General features: G+C 42.0%; 1 protein-coding gene across 3 annotated transcripts in view; it reads right to left on the bottom strand.

Annotated features, from left to right (window-relative positions):
• GRIK2 (glutamate ionotropic receptor kainate type subunit 2) overlaps positions 1-17,312 on the bottom strand; it is a 652,846-nt gene extending 635,534 nt beyond the window's left edge. For 2 of the 3 annotated variants that reach the window (XM_082731868.1, XM_082731869.1), the window contains exons 1-2: positions 17,018-17,312; positions 11,371-11,777 (exon numbers count right to left, since the gene is read on the bottom strand). In XM_082731868.1, the coding sequence (XP_082587994.1) occupies positions 11,371-11,485 (115 nt within the window). In that variant the 5' untranslated portion in view covers positions 11,486-11,777; positions 17,018-17,312. The remainder of the gene's footprint in view (positions 1-11,370; positions 11,778-17,017) is intronic. The other variant, XM_082731867.1, reaches the window with a different exon arrangement.
• Between the last annotated feature and the right edge of the window lie 956 nt (positions 17,313-18,268).

Below are 18,268 nucleotides of genomic sequence, written 5' to 3' on the forward strand. Positions count from 1 at the left end.
CACCTGCTCTAGCATCAGTTCTGCTATGATGGGCAGGCTGTTTCCAGGAAACCCAAAAACTAGACTTAAAATAGGAAAGTGTTTTTCAACGTGTATTTAGTCCATTCCTCCTATAGATTATCATAAAAATCTTGAGGCTGCCTCTCCTTGATCCCACTCTTGATGGTTGAGAATCACTGATCTAAAACCTCATTATCTTCAACATCCAAAAAACTTTCCTAACAAACTTAATATTTTGAAGTTTTGAAAACTTAAAAAGAAATTCCAAACACTAAAGTGTATTATAAGTTGAATACAATTTTCCAAATGGCCCCCTGGATTCTCCAATGTGGCAGGTGGGAGAGAAGGAGGCACCTTCACCTGTCTCTACCCACCTCTATGCTGAGCCCCTTACCACTGGGTAGATCTTGGGAAAAAAGAGCCAAAGGTAAGTCAGAAATACCTTGGGAAAGATAGTGAGATTAATGGTGTGTAAGGATAGCACCAAAGTCTATATTATGCCTTAAACAGTAAGCTCCACAAAAACTGCCTAACACAGCTCCTTGATAAAGATGCCAGTGTAATCATAGAAAAGTCCCACTTATCTATCCCAAACAACTGTATCAAATCTGTTTATGTAGCTTTCCTGAATTAACGCAAATGGATCAAATACAGTCACTTGCATGACTTGAAATACAAAACTTGAATAACAGCTAAAAGTTCACCATGGGCAGATGGATGCAGAATGAAGTATATATGAAATCAGACACAGCTTTCCAGAAAATATTTGTGACCAAAAACTAGAAAAACTATGCAGTTGTGAAAAATCTTAAATGAAAGGACTTAGCATGATGTCTTTGCATATTATTTTTTATGTTAGCTATGGCTTGTTTCCTACTTGTATCTGCATATTTGATAATGCCAATCAAACTCACAATGTTAAAGAAGAAACAGAAATTATGGCCCTGCTCTTCTATAAAACTACCAACTCAGAATAAGTTTGTTCTATTAGACGATAAATGCTTTTCATGTGTTTATAATAGTTTCGAGTGCATTCTGAAGAAGAATATTTGGTGAGTAATTTAGAAAAGACGGACTATTTTAATGTTTATGCACAGTTTAAGAGGTTGAATTAAATGTACATGAAATTAACAAGTACTACGTTGCTTCAAATGTACACAGTAAATAAACAATAATACTTTCAATTCTAAAAGTCATTTTCTGCTATTAAACAGAATGTTCTATACATTTTCTTATTAATTCCAATATTATCCTCACAAGATAGATACAAAGCAAGTAACATCAATTCTATAGGCAAGGAAACCAAGGTCCACTACAATTTAATTATTTTTCCTAATTTATGATTACTAGATGACAAAATCAAGAGTAACATTCATAACTCAAACAGCTAAACTCAAGAGTTCTGGGTTCTGAGTGCATGTAGAATTAGAAAATATTATTAACAATGAACTTTACTAAAATTATTTTTAAATTTAATTTAACTTTATATTCCAATTTAAAATATATATTCCAATTTTATATATATTATTACATAATATATATAAACTGCAATATAGAGATATATAATTATTATATAGATACACATATATAATGCTTCAGGGAATGAAGAGCTCTTCAAGTCAGACAATAAACATTGAGAATTTCTTGAAGGCCATTTATTTTTATTCCTCAAAGAAGCTAAGAGTACTTTTAAATTGTCCTCCAATGCATTTTTCCTTAGATTAACAGGAAACTTTTCTTCACTTAATCATGTCATCTGGCCATGTGTTAAAAGGACATTGCTTTATTTCACTTCAGGGTTTCACTGCAAAGGTATCTGTGATCCCAGACCAAGAACTTCTTAAAGGCTTCAATAATTGAGGACAAGGATGGGTCCTTTGCTTTCATTTCAGTAAGACAGAGAAGGGGGATCCACTTATTCTTCATAAAACACAAGCAGCAGCCTAAGAAACCACTTGACTGCTTGTTGCACACTAAGTAAAGCTCATCCTTTCACTTTCAATGGCTTTCCAGAGGCTACATACAGAAGTTGAAATCCTGTGACATAAATATTAAAGTTCTGAAAAAGCAAGGCCTTCTCTATCTTCCATAGATAGAAAGACAAATAGGAGGACAGAGCTGGTCCGTTCCCTCTTCCAAAGCTCACCTTCTTAATTTCTGACTAAATTTCTTCTCTTGTGCTGAGTCTTTTGTCAGTGATACACTCAGTTCCTCCCCCACCTTCCCTATCACACAATTTTTTATAGGCCCCAGTGAGCGTCACATCTCTTCTATAAAAATTCAAATCCACAATAGTCTCCTTTAAACAACTATTATATATCTTTTTGGCCCCTCTCCCTCTCTATATAAAATATTTTTAATTAGACTACAAACTCCTTAAGGCAGAAACTGGGTCTTAGATTTCTATTGGCCTGACACATAATATGTACTCAATTACTATTTATTGTATGAGTAGAAGGGGTTAAGCTATGGACTCAGGGGAAAGAGGATCTTGGCAGGCACAGAGAAGAAAGGAGAATGACAAAAAAGAAGGAGAAAGAGAGAAAAGGGATAATCTATGAGATAATTTTTTTAATGTTATGTTAGTCACCATACAGTACATCATTAATTTTTGATGTAGTATTCCATGATTCATTGTTAGTATATAATACCCAGTGCTCCATGCAATCCATGCCCTCCTTAATACCCACACTGGGCCAACCCATCCCTCCCAACCCCCTCCCCTATGAGAGAATGTTCTATGAAAGAAAGATGAAAAAAATAAAGTAGACAAATTTTAGGGGAGCTACCTAGAACCAGGGGCTTTTCTTAAAATGGATGGAAAGCACAGAGTGAGAGCCTACACTGGAAAATAACATAATTCACTGAAAAAAAATCACTAGACTAACAGTCAGGATATTCATGTTTGGGTGTAAAATCTGAAACTAATTACCTGAGACCTGAAAAGCTATTTAACTGCTTTTGGCAATTCATCAGCAAACGGAGGATACTAGATTTGATGATCTCTAACGCCCCCTTCGTCTTGAGAGAATATTCATTTCTTCTGGGCAAGGAAGGGCCTCCATTACAAGGTATGATAATCTGAATACAGAAACTTCAGTTGGTAAAAGAAAGGCAATATTAAAAAGACTACATAAAATAGGTCAAATGCCTATGACCATACTGAAGCAGGACATTTCTTTAATATTTGCTTTGCTTGTTTGATCCTTTAAGCTGAGAAATATTCCCATCGTGATCGGTCAAGGACTCAAAGTAGGAAGACTGAGATAGACACTGAAATGGGAATTAGAGGCAACACTTTAGAAATACTTGTTCTAGTTCAGTGATGGAAAAGTCATTTGTTGATTTTTAAAGAGTATGCAAAGTATTTAAAAATCCTTTTGATTGGGTTGGGAAGAGATATGTCAATGTAAGACTATCACTGACATCTTATTTAAAATAATCACATATCCTCAAAGATTTGGACCAATACAAGCAAAACAATCAATTTGCAAAGCACTGAGATGTCTGGCAGTAAATCTAGAAAAGACTGTATGCAGTGGCATTTGGTTTCTCTGTTTTCTCAGTCTCCCCTTCACATCAGTGCTAGTCACTCAGACTCCCTTAGGGATGAGGTAATCTCTTCTATATCTGAGCATCTCTGTCACAGACAGAATCAATCAATATAATAAACTTAGCCTAACTTTACGGTCTAGAGACTATATGTTCTCCCTTCCAGAAAATACTTGTCTTACAACAAGGCTACGGAAGAGGGCAAATGTGTAACCAAAAGGGAAGACTGACAGAATTACATGTGTCCGTGGGGAAAATAACTGAAAGCCACATCCTCCTAGACTCTTTCTTTTTTTTTTTTAAGAAGATTTTATTTATTTATTTGAAAGAGAGAGAGAGACAGAGAAAGCACAGAGGGAGAGGGAGAAGCAGGAAGCTGAGCAGGGAGCCCAATGCAAGGGCTCCATCCCAGGACTGTGAGATCATGATCTGAGCCAAAAGTAGACATAACCAACCGCACTACCCAGAGCCCCTCCCCAGACTTTTTCAGATCTTCACACATAAACCCTGCTGCTGTCTAGTGACCTGGCTTTCCACTAAATCCAGAGAAGAATGTTGAGTTGTTAGTTCAGGAAATAAATGGTTGAAATCAATCTATAAGCAAACACTATATTTGAATGCTGTCATAAATGCAGAGATACATCAAAGGCCAAATACAAAAATAACAAGAAAATTTTTTTAAAATCTTACGGATAGATTTTGATGATCATCTCTAACCTTCTATTCATATTGGTTTTATCAGATTGGTTTTACTAAACCAATGGCTTTTAAACTTATTGCTTTGAAAATACAACAATATGAAATATTGGCCCTAAAATTGTGAGGCGAGAGTTGAAGGAGACTTATTTGTCTGGGGATCAACAGGGAGTGAGAAAAGTCTGTGTTCCTTAGAGAACCTGTGGAATGTGGGGTGGGCTGGAAGGTGAAAACTGGTGACTTCTCGGCTGCTTGCTGCTTTCGATTTTGTCAACTCCGATTTTTTAAAACAGATTTTTAAATTGTGTACAATTAAAATCTTGAAGATTCTCATATGAAAACTTGGGTTTGGGGTTTTTCTTTTTTAATTATCAAAGGAATGGACAGCTTTCAGTAGACAATTCCACAAGGAAAGAAACAGCTGAAAGTGTGTGAATAATCTCATAATAGATGGAGGCTTGACTTTCATGTTGGGACTGATTGTCCGTCAGAGTTTCCAGTGTAAAGCAGGGAAGTATCCTTTTTTGAGGGAGAAGGGACCTAAGTGGGTTAAAATGTGGTAATCCCAATGCCGAATTTTTAGGAAGAGAGAGAGAGAGAGAGAGAGAAAAGGACAGGATTAAAAAGACAACATAAAAGATCAAAACCTAGGACTATACTGAGAACTTTATTACCTCTGTAGTTTTTCTACCACAGATAAGCTTTGTTTATAAGTAAAAAAATAATGAAACTTTAAACAAAAAGTCAAATTTGTTCTTTTCAGTTACAGAAAAGAATTCATTATCAACACTTACCCTCAATACCCTGTATACTCTCAAAGAATTTTAAGTGCCTTTTGTGTTTGAAGTAGGAGACATATAATTCAATTTGTTAGGTCAGTTCTTAAAAATATTTTCTTATTGAAACTTGCTCCTAAACCTAGGTTCACATATATGATGAAGATCTAAGGAAAGCTTATTTAACCTACATTAAATCTTAATAATGCATTAATGAGTCTTTTAAAGGGATAATTTTAATTCCCCAATCTTCAACCATAAAGACTGGATAGTGCTAATCTGCCTTGCCCTTTCGATTAAACTTGTTAAGGGCATTCTATTTAGTCAGCACCCAGAATGGGCCATTAAAATTCTTGTTCGGTAAGAGTTGTGTTCAGTGCTCTGTTGTTTTAAATTCCATTAAATCCAAATGGTCTTTATCACCCCATGACCACCGTGACTTCAATCAGCCAATTTAATTACCTTACAAAATTGTCAGCAGAAGCAGCAAAGAAAAACAGGAAGCCCTATGACGTTATCAGATTGAAATCTTCCTCTTTGGTGTTTAATCTAGGCCAGTCAATAATGATGATATGCACCTACTTCCTTCCCTTTCAGGGGCTTTTGACCTTACCTTTCATGCTAAGATTTAGGGTTTAAGGTTCATTTGAAGCATTTCTAGTACCACTATGAGTCGAATGCCTGTAGAAGATAATGCTACATCATCACCCAAATAGAAGACAATCAACAATTCCATTTCAACACATCAGATCAATCTACTGGGGGAAAACTTAAGATCTCCCACAAACCCTGGGTATGATGGAGGCAGTGGACTGATGATTTCAATACAGTGCAGCTGAAGAACAGTGAACCATGCTTTCTATTCTAAGGTGGAAAAATGGATATTGATAATTTTCAGGGAACAAGTGTAAGTAGACCTACAATAACACAATAAAATCTCAAGAACAGAAAGAGAAAAATGAATTCCTCTCCCTTTAATTTGTACTACAAAAGAGCAAAGCATCTTCTGTATCAGAAATTTTGACAATTAAAGGAAAATCAAAGATTATGTCATCTATATCACAGGCAACACTTTATTTAATGGCGAATAGACTTGAAAGGGCTCTGATAATCAATGATACATCCTGTGTTTGGTCTATGGTATGTTCCTCCTTTGTGTGGGAGCAAGTCACATTAACTTTCCTGTGCTGAGTAAATGTTGAAACAGTGTCACTTGAGAATTCAGGGAATGAACACACTGCAATAATCATTTGAATTAAACTAAAAAGCAGAAGGTGTCTGTCTAAAGAAATGTCTACTGACATATAAACCCCTGTTCACTTCCGAAAGACAACCTCACAAAGCCTGAAAATGTGTTGAGTTCCATGTATCTGGGTGGAGAAGGGGTGCTATTTCTAGAGGACGAAAAGATCATTTTTCAAAGTCATTTTCTGAAATGAGTGTGCCTCTGTTGATGGATCACATAAGAGTTAGTCTTTGAAGCTTTAAGAATAAGTGAGAACTTCAGTGAAAAACAGATATATATAGAGAGATATATTTTAGTGGCCATTGTATTGGCAATTTCTTGGAAAGATTTCCCTCCCCTGCTTTCCAGAGCTCAGCTGAGCAGGTGTTCCCGGCTTTATCTGTTTCAAACAGTAGCCGCTATTACTCCCCCATCCCCGCCTCTCAAGAGCCAGTTTTCCTGCTCCCAGATGTAAGGCCACTCCTCCCTCCCGCCCACCTCACCTCCCAAAAGAAGAAAAATCTCTTTCAAAGAACTTGTAGAGAGTGGCGGCTTCTAAGCTCAGTCAATTCACTCACCCTCCTTGATGCCGTAGTACATCTGCTACTAATTATTATATGTGGGAGCACATGGGATGTCCAGCAAATAGGGGGATTCCCATAGGAACTCTTTCCACTCCTTCTCACGTTGTGGGCTTTATTATCTGAGCAGTCCCTGAGCTAGCTGTCTTCACCTTCGGCATGTGTGCTGGGAGGTGGCTACGTGCTGCGCCACAGTGTTGGCCCGTGCGCAGTAGCAAGGAGGTCTGAGCGCATCTGGGGGAAGACCTCGCCCGCGAAGCCTTTAAAGAAAGCCGTTCTACCCGCAAGCTTAACAGAAAAGCTAGGTCAAAGCAGCTGGAGGAAAGAAATGGCCTATATCACACGCTCAGCTCCTCGGACGCGACTAGTTTGGAGAAGCTGCCCAAGAGTTTGGGAGAAAGTTTGGGTTGATGTCTTCGCTCCTGGCGTTCTAAATGCCAGTTCAGATCAGGACTGAAAAATAACCAGACCTCGAAGATCAGCAACGACCGGCAGCTTGAGGAGTGACTGCTCAAAGGATATGCCCACACCCCCAAACTACAAAAGGGATTTCTAGCCCAGTACCGAACCCCAGGCAGAGCCACTTTCTACACCCACGCTTTCCCAGAAGCAGAGGTCTGAAGGGAACAGGAAGGAAGGGAGGCTCTTGTAACAGAAGCAGTGTTCAAGTACTGAGAGCTGCAGTAGTTCAGCAGGGAGACTGTGGTATTGGGGGCAGCCCCCGAGAACGGAAGGATCCTGCCTTTGCCCTCTCCAACTACCCGCGGGACCAGGACTGCAGCTGCAGAGACACAAAGGTGCCTCATTTACATGGCCCTGGGACCCGCAGAGCCTGGTAGCAGCCAGAGTGGGGGTTACACGGGCACCTGGAAAAGCTGGCTCTGAGAACGTTTGACCTGACCTGGAATGGGGAAACTGACCCTAACTGTCCGGGATCCACTTTGTCCCCTGATATCTTCTCACTAGGTGGGCGCTGTGGAGAAGCCAAGATGTGCACAGCTAGGATCAAAGACAGAAACGGCCCAACCCACGGAGAGGCGCCAGCCCTCTGGCTTCGGAGGAGCTGACTCTTGGCTGACTATACGTCCCTACTGTCCTGGGCTGTCTTAAAGCATAGGGAAACCGCCCTAGGGTCAATGTTCCAGACAAGTTCTCTTGGAGTTGTTTGCTAAGCCATAGGAGGAACAGTCCGGGGTGTGGAGCTCAGGGGGAGCCAGCCAAAGTGGGAGGGGTGTGTGCCAGGAAAGAGGCGCTCCCAGGCATAGCTGCTTACATTTGGGGGCACTAGAGAGGAGTCATTGTACCAAAGTGTCAGACTTGCAGCGCAAGAATGCATTTGCCTGTGTGGGGTGTGTGTGTGTGTGTGTGTGTGTGTGTGTGTGTGTGTGTATAAGACAGAGGAGGGAGAGCAGCGCTGGAGCCAGAGAGAGAGAAAGAGAGGAAGAGGGAGAGAGAAACGAGAGAGCAGGAGCAAGAAAGCCCCAGCGCAAGGGAGTCAACTTTGTACCCAGAAGGGGCAGGGGTGGGGGGGGTGGGGGGTGGAGAATGCAAGGGATGAGGCAAGGGTCAGCACCCAGGGCAGACAGCTCCTCAATCCAGACTTTGAAAGGAGGACACAGGGTCAGGGCCTTGGGTGGGGGGAGGGGACATGGAGGGCAGGGTTTAAAGGACCAGGAGAGTGGGGGTTAGGGGTAGAAAAGACAGCATAGAGCCCTTGAGGGTGGTTTTCCACCACCTGAGGGGAAGACGGGCTGGGGAAGCTTCCTAGCAGGGCTCAGGAGTTGGTATAGCACCAAAATGGAGTTGCTGGGTGGCTGAGCTCCTAGTCAAGCCTAGCCTGTGGGGGAAGGGGAAAAGGACTAATTGCCACCTCTTCCGTGGAGACAGCTTTTCTCACCTGCACCTGGCAGGCCACTGTTTCAGGGGTAGCTGTTTCAGCAGCAAATCCAAACCCTACCCTTACAAGACAAAGACAAGGAGCTAAGTGAGGCTTTGGTTGGTCCTTTGAGTCAAAGTTGAAGTTAACCTTTCTCCAGAATGGCTTATACACTCCCAACCAACCATCCAGTCCACTCAAAACAAGTTTCCCCAGAAGGAAAAAAACAAACAAACAAAACCCCCCAAAATACTCATTGCATCCAAACAGTCCCAACAGGGGAAATGGTCTACTGATTACAATGTACACTATCTTTCCCCATAACCCAGGTCAGAAATCAGAGAAAATAGATCTCCATGTGGAAGATGTTTGAAGTTAATGGAGAAAATAACAGGTTATCTAAAAACTGAGCTGTTGGTTTAGGGTATCAAGACACTGTGAGGGGCGCTTGGGTGGCTCAGTGGGTTAAAGCCTCTGCCTTCAGCTCAGGTCATGATCCCAGGGTCCTGGGATCGAGCCCCACATGGCTCTCTGCTCAGCAGGGAGCCTGCTTCCTCCTTCTCTCTCTCTGCCTGCCTCTCAGCCTACTTGTAATCTCTGCCTGTCAAATAAATAAATAAATAAAATCTTAAAAAAAAAAAGACACTGTGAGAAGGTCTTTGCCTACTCTCCTATTTCTTAAGGACATTCTTAGTAAGCATTGGTCTAGGAACATATATTTTTGTGTGTGTGTCAGCTCTTTTAGAAAGCTGCTACACACTCTGCAACAGTCGCCAAGATTTTTAATATGAAGATATGAAATGATCAGCGAATGTAACAATCTAATGATTCAGCAAATATTGTGCTGCAAGACCAGACCAGCAATAATTAAATCTTTAGATTACTGGTGGCAGTTTTTCTGTTCCAAGTCTTCTTTTTTTCCCCCCACCCAGACCGAAAGCAAACACACTAAGGTACACTCATTCCCAAACACATTTCAGAAGATTCCTCACTATTCCAAATAAGTAGGTTGTACTACTCAAAATATTGGGCAAAACTACCATACTATAACATTTACTATGCTTTAAGGAGGACAGCTGAACGCACACACATTTTCCATGATACAGGGACCTGTTTAATCTCATCCAAAGGAACAGCATTCCTGTGGATGCTTGTTGCTAAGAGCAACGTGCTTAAGTACCATCTAAAGGCATGAAGAAAGAAAAAAAATGCTACAGTAGGAATTTAGATATAACCTGTTGTCTCTCTTTGTCATTATCAGCCTTCTGGACTCCAAGTGTTAACGTGCTGAATGGGGGAGGGGAAGGTAGGGTTCCCTTTTTAATATGTGAAAAACATTCCTACTCTGGTTTCACAAAGCCTGAGAAAGATGATTTTATCATTACAGAAAAAGCACATGGGAAAAAGGAAAGAGAGAAGAGGCTGTGGACATGATAGGAGATGCAGGCAATCACTTCAATTTAAATTTGACTGACTTAATGGATCTGTTTTTACTTCAAAAACACATGCTCAGGATTATATGGTTACTTGCACTCTTTGGTCTAAATCCACTTGATCTGTCAAAGGAGGCACCCACAGTGGGAGCATTTACCTGGTTGGCTTTCTCCTCTCTCCTTCTTATCTACTTAAGGGAACTTTCCCTCACTAGTTCTGCTCCTACTAAAACTCCATTGGCCATCCACAGCAGCTGAGTTTGCCCACGCTTCATTTCCTCCAAGCAAACCTTCTGACCAGCGTTTCCACGGAATCCCACGTTTAGATCTCCCTGCGCGCTCTACATGAACCCTGATACCTTAGGAAAGTGACAGATTCCTCTAGTATATAACTGCCAGTCGACTCTTTTATCATGCCACGATGAAATAAAGATGCATACTTAGATTCCCATACACGACTCCTCTCCGCCCCAATCACCGCTGTTAATCATTCATTAGATCAGGACGCGCGCCGTCAGAAAGCTGTGAGAGGAGGACTCACAAGTTAAAAACAAGACAAAACAAAATAAAAGCCCAAAAAAAAAAAAAAAAAAAAGCCTCCTCTTGCTAAGTAGAGGCTTTTACCTTACAACACTATTTTTAAAAGCGCCGTGTCCCCTTAAGGGCACTAGGGGCTGGGAAAGCGGGTAAATTCACCTAAAAGGCTCTCTGTTCACAAAAGAAATCCAAAGGGTTCGCGCCTTTCACTTGCGGACCTGTCCGGGTCCCAGACCGAAGCGGACAGACGCCAACTTGCCAACTTGCCGAAGAGTTCCCAGGTACTGACTCTCGAGCCCCGCAAACGGAGAGGCGTGGAGCCCCGGCGCGCGCTTCCCGCCCGCCAAGCCCGCCAGGCTCCCGGGGAGACAAGCGGGCGCAAGCGCTGGCTGTGCCCCCAGCGTCATCACCAATCTCGGGCTGCGGTGTGGAGGTAACGCAGCGACCACTACCACACACTGGCACTCATTTCACCCTCCCGGGGCTTTTTTTCTTTTTTTTCTTTTTTCAATAAAAGAAAAAGAAAAGGAAATGAAATGACACGCGGGGCTTCTTTAAAACCCCGGGAGGCTCCGGAACTGCAAACAGGTCGGAATGCCCTGAGCCCACCCGCCTGTCAGAGGGAGCCCGCCTGTTTACATCCGGCTGCCTCGGAGCCGGATACCAGGCAGCAGAGGGAGATGGGGGATCTTACCAAATCTTAATACATGTGTGGTTCCTTGGGAATATCCAATCCACAGTATGCAGAGCAGGAGTTTAATGGTGCGCCTGAAGACTGGATTACTTAAAATCGGGGAAATAATCTTCATGGTGTTTCTGTGTCCACACGCGCGGCACCCACTTCCCCGATCTAGCGTTAGGCTCCCGGTTCGGGTAGGAATGAGGATGCGTCGAGTGGTGGCCGCAGACACGATCACGGCATGGTCACAGAGAGAGGAAGGAGTCTCCGCTTCCCAAACCCATTAGCAATCGCTGCATGTTCCTCACTCACTGCGCCAAGGAGCAACCTTCCACTGCAAGGGATGGTGGGACATCCATGTTAGTCGGGGAGCATCCGGGAGAAATCCAGCACGCACACCCACAACGTCCGGCCGCGCGAGCCTGGGGAAGCAAAGGAGGGGGAAATCAATAGGAAATCCAGCCTTGGAAACCTCCGAGGCGTCGGTAGCGAACCACGGTACCAGCACAAAAGGCGCTTTGCTCGCAAAGGTTTTGCCAGGCCCTATTCTACTGCACTGCTGCACAGCTTCTGACGTGAAGCCAAGATTAAGTGAGAAAAATTGAGATAGCTGCTTGCCTGTTAAGGCTCCCTGCCAGCGAGCTTCCCAATATCTCTTATGCAACCGATCTCATCGCCCGCCTTGAGTTTCAAGAAAGAAGTCGGATTTATTTACGCGGAAGAAACTGCTTTTATTTCCCGTAAGAGTCTTTGCTAAGAGAGTAACTGGTGTATGCAAACGGACTTCTTACAATCGGCTGATGAATTTTAATAAATGACAAGCTAAACCAAAGTCACTTTGCCTAGGAGTTGTAAAAAAGGAAGTGGTCTAAGGCAGAGGAATTTACTACAAATATAACCTGTCTTTAGGTTAAAAGAAAGTCTTTATATTCTGAAATTTTGGTCCAGGAGTGAATATAGATTGGAGTACAGTTGCAGAAGTTAAGATAGTCTTTAAAAACTTGAGTGGACATTCCGTGATTACTACCCAGGGGTAAAAAAAAAAAAAAAAAAAAAAAAAAAAAAAAAGTCTTCAAGTGGTCTTTTAGGAGGAAAAGTGTTGAATTAAAATGAAGGAATCATACTTTTCCACACATTTTTTTTTAGCTCACCTAAAATAATTGTGCCTATGTATAAAGACGATGATGTTTAATTTGGTATAACAAACTCCAAAGGTTTCAATAATTCATGCCCAAATTTCTTCTCATTTTGGTTTTTTGAGTATGTTTTTCTTTCAGAGGCATAATATGGGATCATAGTTTGGGCAACATTGAATGTCACAGTTTTGCCTAAAAATGCCTTATTATTGTCTGGTGTTCTGGTCATAATATTTAGTCTTTAAGCAATGACTGACTTGGCTTTCATCAGGTGCAATTTATTCAAGGAAAAGAAAAGTACACAAGTATATATTCTTTTAACATGAAAATACATTTTGCTGTTGAAATAAGTAATATGCTGTCATGCAGGCATAGAGATTAAAATACCCAGTCCTAATATTTTACATTCATAAATGAAACTGAGATAGTTACTAATAAGTATATTATACATATTAATATTTTAAGTGATCAAGTAGCACAAAAGTAGCAAAAAAGGCTAGATCTGTTTCTTAAAATTAATCTGCTTTTCATAACCAAATAACAGGGCATAGGTTAAACCTTATGAAAAAATTATAAGATTCTACCTTATTTGAGGAATATCTAATCTTTTAATAAGGGGGGATATGAGTACTATTTATTCCAGATAGCAAGAAAATAATGTAATGTTTTCATTCCATCATAGTGATTTTCTTGTTCTATTTTTTCTTAAGGTATTATAAAATGCTGATTTGAAAATAAAGCTACATTTTGCAAGAGCATTAAGTGGGCATTGACTTTTTTGAAAAAAAAAAAGATGGAGGCATAACTGCAGTGTCAAAAATAAGTATCATGAATGACTAGTTCTGCAGTGTAGCAGGCAATTCAATCAAATAATCTGACTATTTGAGCACTTTAAAAGGAACACCTTGTGCTAAAACCAAGGGTTTCTAGCGACTCCTTCAGTCCATGTTTAAAATATCTCTTGTAAGACATGTATAGTCCAATACATTCTGTATTTGTTGTTTCATTTATCCTACTCTATTTGTTCTTTCTCTTTTTGATCCTAGCAGATATAATAATGATAGCCAGAGCAAGAGTAAATATTCTTAGTTTTCTTCATCTGTCAATATGATTGTTATATACTACATGAAAATAGCATGTTCTAATGTGACTAATCAAAATATTGCAGTTTTGCAGTTTAGTTAGCATTTAATAAAACCTGAGAAAACAAAATGCACCGTAAGTCCTTGTTCACATATTCTGTTAACATAATGGAATTTGATGTTACAGTTGTAACTTCTCTACTTAAAACTAGCATTCTAAGCTATTTGGCTTTTGTGGGATTATTTATTGGATATCTAGTTGGAAAAGTGAAAGATAAGCTTCCGGATTCATGAAGTTCTTACTCAGTATATTAAACAGTAAAAAGTCTATCATAAATTTTTCTTACTATTAATTGGTCCCCAAAGAACCCATTTTGCACATATGCTAAAGTAGGTTCATTTACATCTATCAACTAATCTGAAAGACTTCAGCATCACAGACAGCAAGTCCACCTGTCTAATTGAACTTCTGCAAGATAGGAGACGACCTTTCTTCAGGACCGCGGACAGCGCTCCAGGCATTGATTTATTCTGAAGTAGTACATTCAAAGTAGTACATTGAATGGGTAATGTGCCATTTGAAGTGACAAAGTGAATATTTCTACTACACAGAGTCTGGGAATATGAGTTATTGCATTGTTCACATTGTCAAGAGGATTATTTTCCCAACTGTGTTGTGTGTATATTTCAGTGTGACTTACTGGGATTGCTTAGCTTACCCAGGATGTGCTAATAGTCATCCTTTTCAGGGCATACTACTACAAAAGCCATCTACATTAACTGTGAGTTCCCTCATAAGCACTGTTGCTCAGTATTTTTAAAAATGCCTGAAAGACCACCAAGATTTCAGAATACTGAAGAGCATGCTGCCAATGGTCAGTGGCTAAAGACATTTCTAAAATATACAATTAGTTATTGGTTGAATTCTCCACCTTCAGCTTTTCATCTATTACAAGGGTAATCAGATCAATTCTCATTCTTTTTCATTAAACTTTGCTCACTCCTAGGACAAAAACAACAACAACCCTAAAAACAAAACAAACAAACAAAAAAAACCCCGCCAAAATCTAAATCAAAACAACAAAATCCTAAGATTACCACCCCAATAATAGAACAGAAGGACTTGATAATAGAGAAGATACCTCAGAATAGGGCAATTTTGAAGTTATTGCAAGTTTCTCCCCAATTCTGATACCTTCATATAGCCTTAGCTATATGAAGGATTGATAGTCATGATATAGTGGTCACTGACCATATTGAACTCTTTTTAAAATTGTCCCAGTTTTGTAATTTTCTTTTTTCTCAAAGGGAAAAAATATGATTTGGTGTCAGACAATCATATATTTAGCAATAGTGAGATTTACACACCTTATTGCAAAGCTTCATTTGCTTTTTATGTATTTTAACCATATGGCAACCTTGATATCTAAGAGCCAAAGCTCTGTAGGCTCCAAGGTCAAAGCAGAGATGACAAACTGCAAATGCACACATACATGCACACACAGAGATGCTGTATCTAAAGTAAGCCTACACACACACACACACACACACACACAGAAGGCTGACATGAAGAGATATCAAGCCTATGATAAATTAGCAAAGAACAAAATGCACATCATGTTTATGTAAAGCTTGTTCCAACAACAATAACAAAATACCATTAGCTTCATCTTTCACTGTATTTTTATATTTACTGACACTAATGACCTCTTATACTTGGGTACTATTACTTGAGAAGCAATTTTAGTTTTCTATTCTCCCAGTGAAAATGAATCTTATTCTAGTTAGCTGCCACCTGCTGGGGCATGTACAAATGTGTAATAATGCCTACAGCATAACGTTTAAAAAGACAATGCCTATACCTTTCCGTAAGAAACAGCAAATACATATCCCAGGACAACCTGAATTTCAAAGGTGTTTCAAAGGTTCTATATTTAAATTTTTCCACATGGAATTCTTTCTAAGGATTCCACTTGACTTGTCACCAAAGTCCTGCTGCTACATGACATTTGAGAAACCTCATCTTACAGTAATACCTGACCTATTCTTCCATGTGTGTGGCCTGTTGTGTGTAAGCTAAGCTAAAATAAACAAGCTGTTCATCCGTGGCATTAGAGGTGCCAGAGAATAAAGTCAGAGCTGATATCAGTTAAAAACACACTGTTGCATACTTGCACTTCGCTCTTTCTAACTATGAATGCTATGCTATGCAATCCCTTGTGATTCCGAACACATATCAGCTGTTCCACCAACATTCTGCTGCATTGATGATTAATGACACTTAGAGTTTTAATTAATTTTTAGATGCCAAAAATAAGTGTATCTTAATTAAGAAATTGAATTGGAATAGATTTATATGCCCTGGAATCATTTTTTTTCTTTTTAAAAATTTTAGTCTGTGCAATCCCCAGTGGGTTTTAAATAGAAGGAAACAAACAGGTAAGACTTCCAGGCATCACTTATTTCTCAATCACCTTCCTTCTGTGTGTTTCATTTTGCTTGTTTGTTTGTTTAGTAAGTTTCTAAGGCCACTGAAAGCTGTCTTGATGGTCACAGGAATGGTTCCAATAAAAAGTTAGGCAAATCAAAATTGAAATATTATTACCTATCTTCCAGTAACTAAACTACAAGCTAATTAAGATTCAAATGAATCGATCATCTCTTTTGAAATAAAAATAATCATCCATCCATAAGGTAATTTCTGATGACAGAATACTTACAGTATGAAGATGAAGAAATGCTAGAAGGTGGTCTGTGTGTTACCAAAAGGATAGTAGTAGTAAGTTTTCTAACGTCCCCTATTCTCTAAACTGGAAATCATGAGCTAGGGGGTCTCTGCTAGGTCGTGGTGTTTACTAAAGAACTCCCTGAAGGTAAAGATGTCAGGGGATGAGAGTCATTAAAAGTTTTTAGCGTTTCTGATCCACCCTGGTGGGTGACTCCCCCTACCCTAATGGGACACCCTCGATACCGGCGTTGCTTAAAATCAACGTCTGTACTTCAGCGCAGAACTAAAGAGCAGGGTTCATGGAAAATTGGGCGGATGGAAGGAAGGCTGGGGAGTTCTTCAGACCCGCAGGCAGATACACAGATTCTTGCCATCTGGCTCTCTTCGCCCCGCGTGAGTCCCAGTAGCTGAGGCCACTTCCTGACACGTCCACTTATTAAATTATTTTATGAGGAGAACGCGAGCGCCCGCAGCCAACCGAGCCAGTTGTATCCTTGACGGGAATTGGCTGAGGCGAGCGGGACAAAGCCACTCGCAGCGAATCGGTCCAGCGGGTGCCCTGAGCGCACCGGGCTCCGCGGCGCGGCTGTTCGCCTTCTTCCTCTCCAGGCGTTCAAAGCCCCTCGCCCACCCCCGGTCCCTCCGGTGGGAACTTACACCCCGGGAGACAGCCCCGAGCGGAGCCCACCGGGGGTGGTGGTGGGGGGAGTCCTTACCTCTCGCTGCGGGTGAGGTAGGCGGGGAGGGGGAGGGGTGGTCCTCGGGGAGGAGCAGGCGGAGGAGGTCGGGCGGGAAGTCTGCGGCTCCCGGACGGAGGAGCGCAGCCGCGGGCGCCGAGCGCGAGTGACGGCGGCGGCGGAGACGGAGACCGTGGAGCAGCGGCGGCGGCGGCGGCGGAGACAGACACGCCTCCTGGCGGGGGTTCCTCGCCTCTTGCTTTAAAGGCGCCGCGCTCCTTTCCCCGCGGCCGCCGCACACTCCCGGCGGCTGCGGCCACCAGGGCGCAGCGCTCGCCCCTGGACAGCAGGAGGGAAAGTGCGAGAATTCTGGGCGCCTCCAGGCTTGGACGTTAAAAATCCCCTGGCCGGGACTTCATCTCTTGCGCACACCCCCCGCCTGCTCTGGGATGGAAGGACCGGGACTGAGATGTTCGGTCAGAGAGTGATGCAAACCCCCAAGGAATTCGCCGGGCCCTGGGTTGTGACAACACGTACAAGGAGCCCGAGCACGTTTAGTTCTGGGTGGTGGATTTTATACCTCTTCGAAACCATAGCAACGAAACTTCTCTGCCGCCAGGATTTGGGGAGCAGCTGGTAGTCTCCAAAGTGGCCCTTTTAGTCCAACTACGGTCATTTCCCTTTGAGGTTTGCGTAAAGATTTTGACCTGCGATTTACCCCCACCTGCACCTCTTGTGTACACTACTAACGCTCTCCCCCCAGCGCTGCCCTTACCCCCTTAGACGCCTGGAGTCCGTGCACCTCACCTCGCCTCGCCTCCGTTGCTGAAAGCAGAGACTTCCCCCGAGTGTCAAGGGGAGAGGGTTTTGGCGAGAAGTCTCTGTGCGGGTCCCGTGCTTAATGACAAACGGCCACGCGCCACCCGCCCCGCCCAGGTCTTTGAACTATCGACCCAAGCAAATTACAGAAAGAAGTTGGGTTTGCGATCAAACGTTGGAGAAAGGAGCCGGGAGAGCAGTCCCGGCCAGGCGGCCGCCTGTCTGAATTCCCTGGAGCATTTTTTATTGGGCCGGAGGTGGGGAGGAGCACCTAAGACCCGGAGTCTACCCGTGGCTTGGCTTCGGGGAGGAGCCGCTGGCGGCGAGCCCTACAGGCTTCCCCTGCTTCTCAGCAGAAACGATTAGCTTCTGCAAACAATCTCTGATTTCTGCTCCTCTGGGTCGGATAAGTCAACATCCATTCAATACCATTGCTATTTTATCCTCGGCCCTACAGTATTAACTAGAGCA

Source organism: Mustela nivalis, assembly GCF_964662115.1.
Source record: "Mustela nivalis genome assembly, chromosome: 5".
NCBI classification, from domain to species: domain Eukaryota; kingdom Metazoa; phylum Chordata; class Mammalia; order Carnivora; family Mustelidae; genus Mustela; species Mustela nivalis.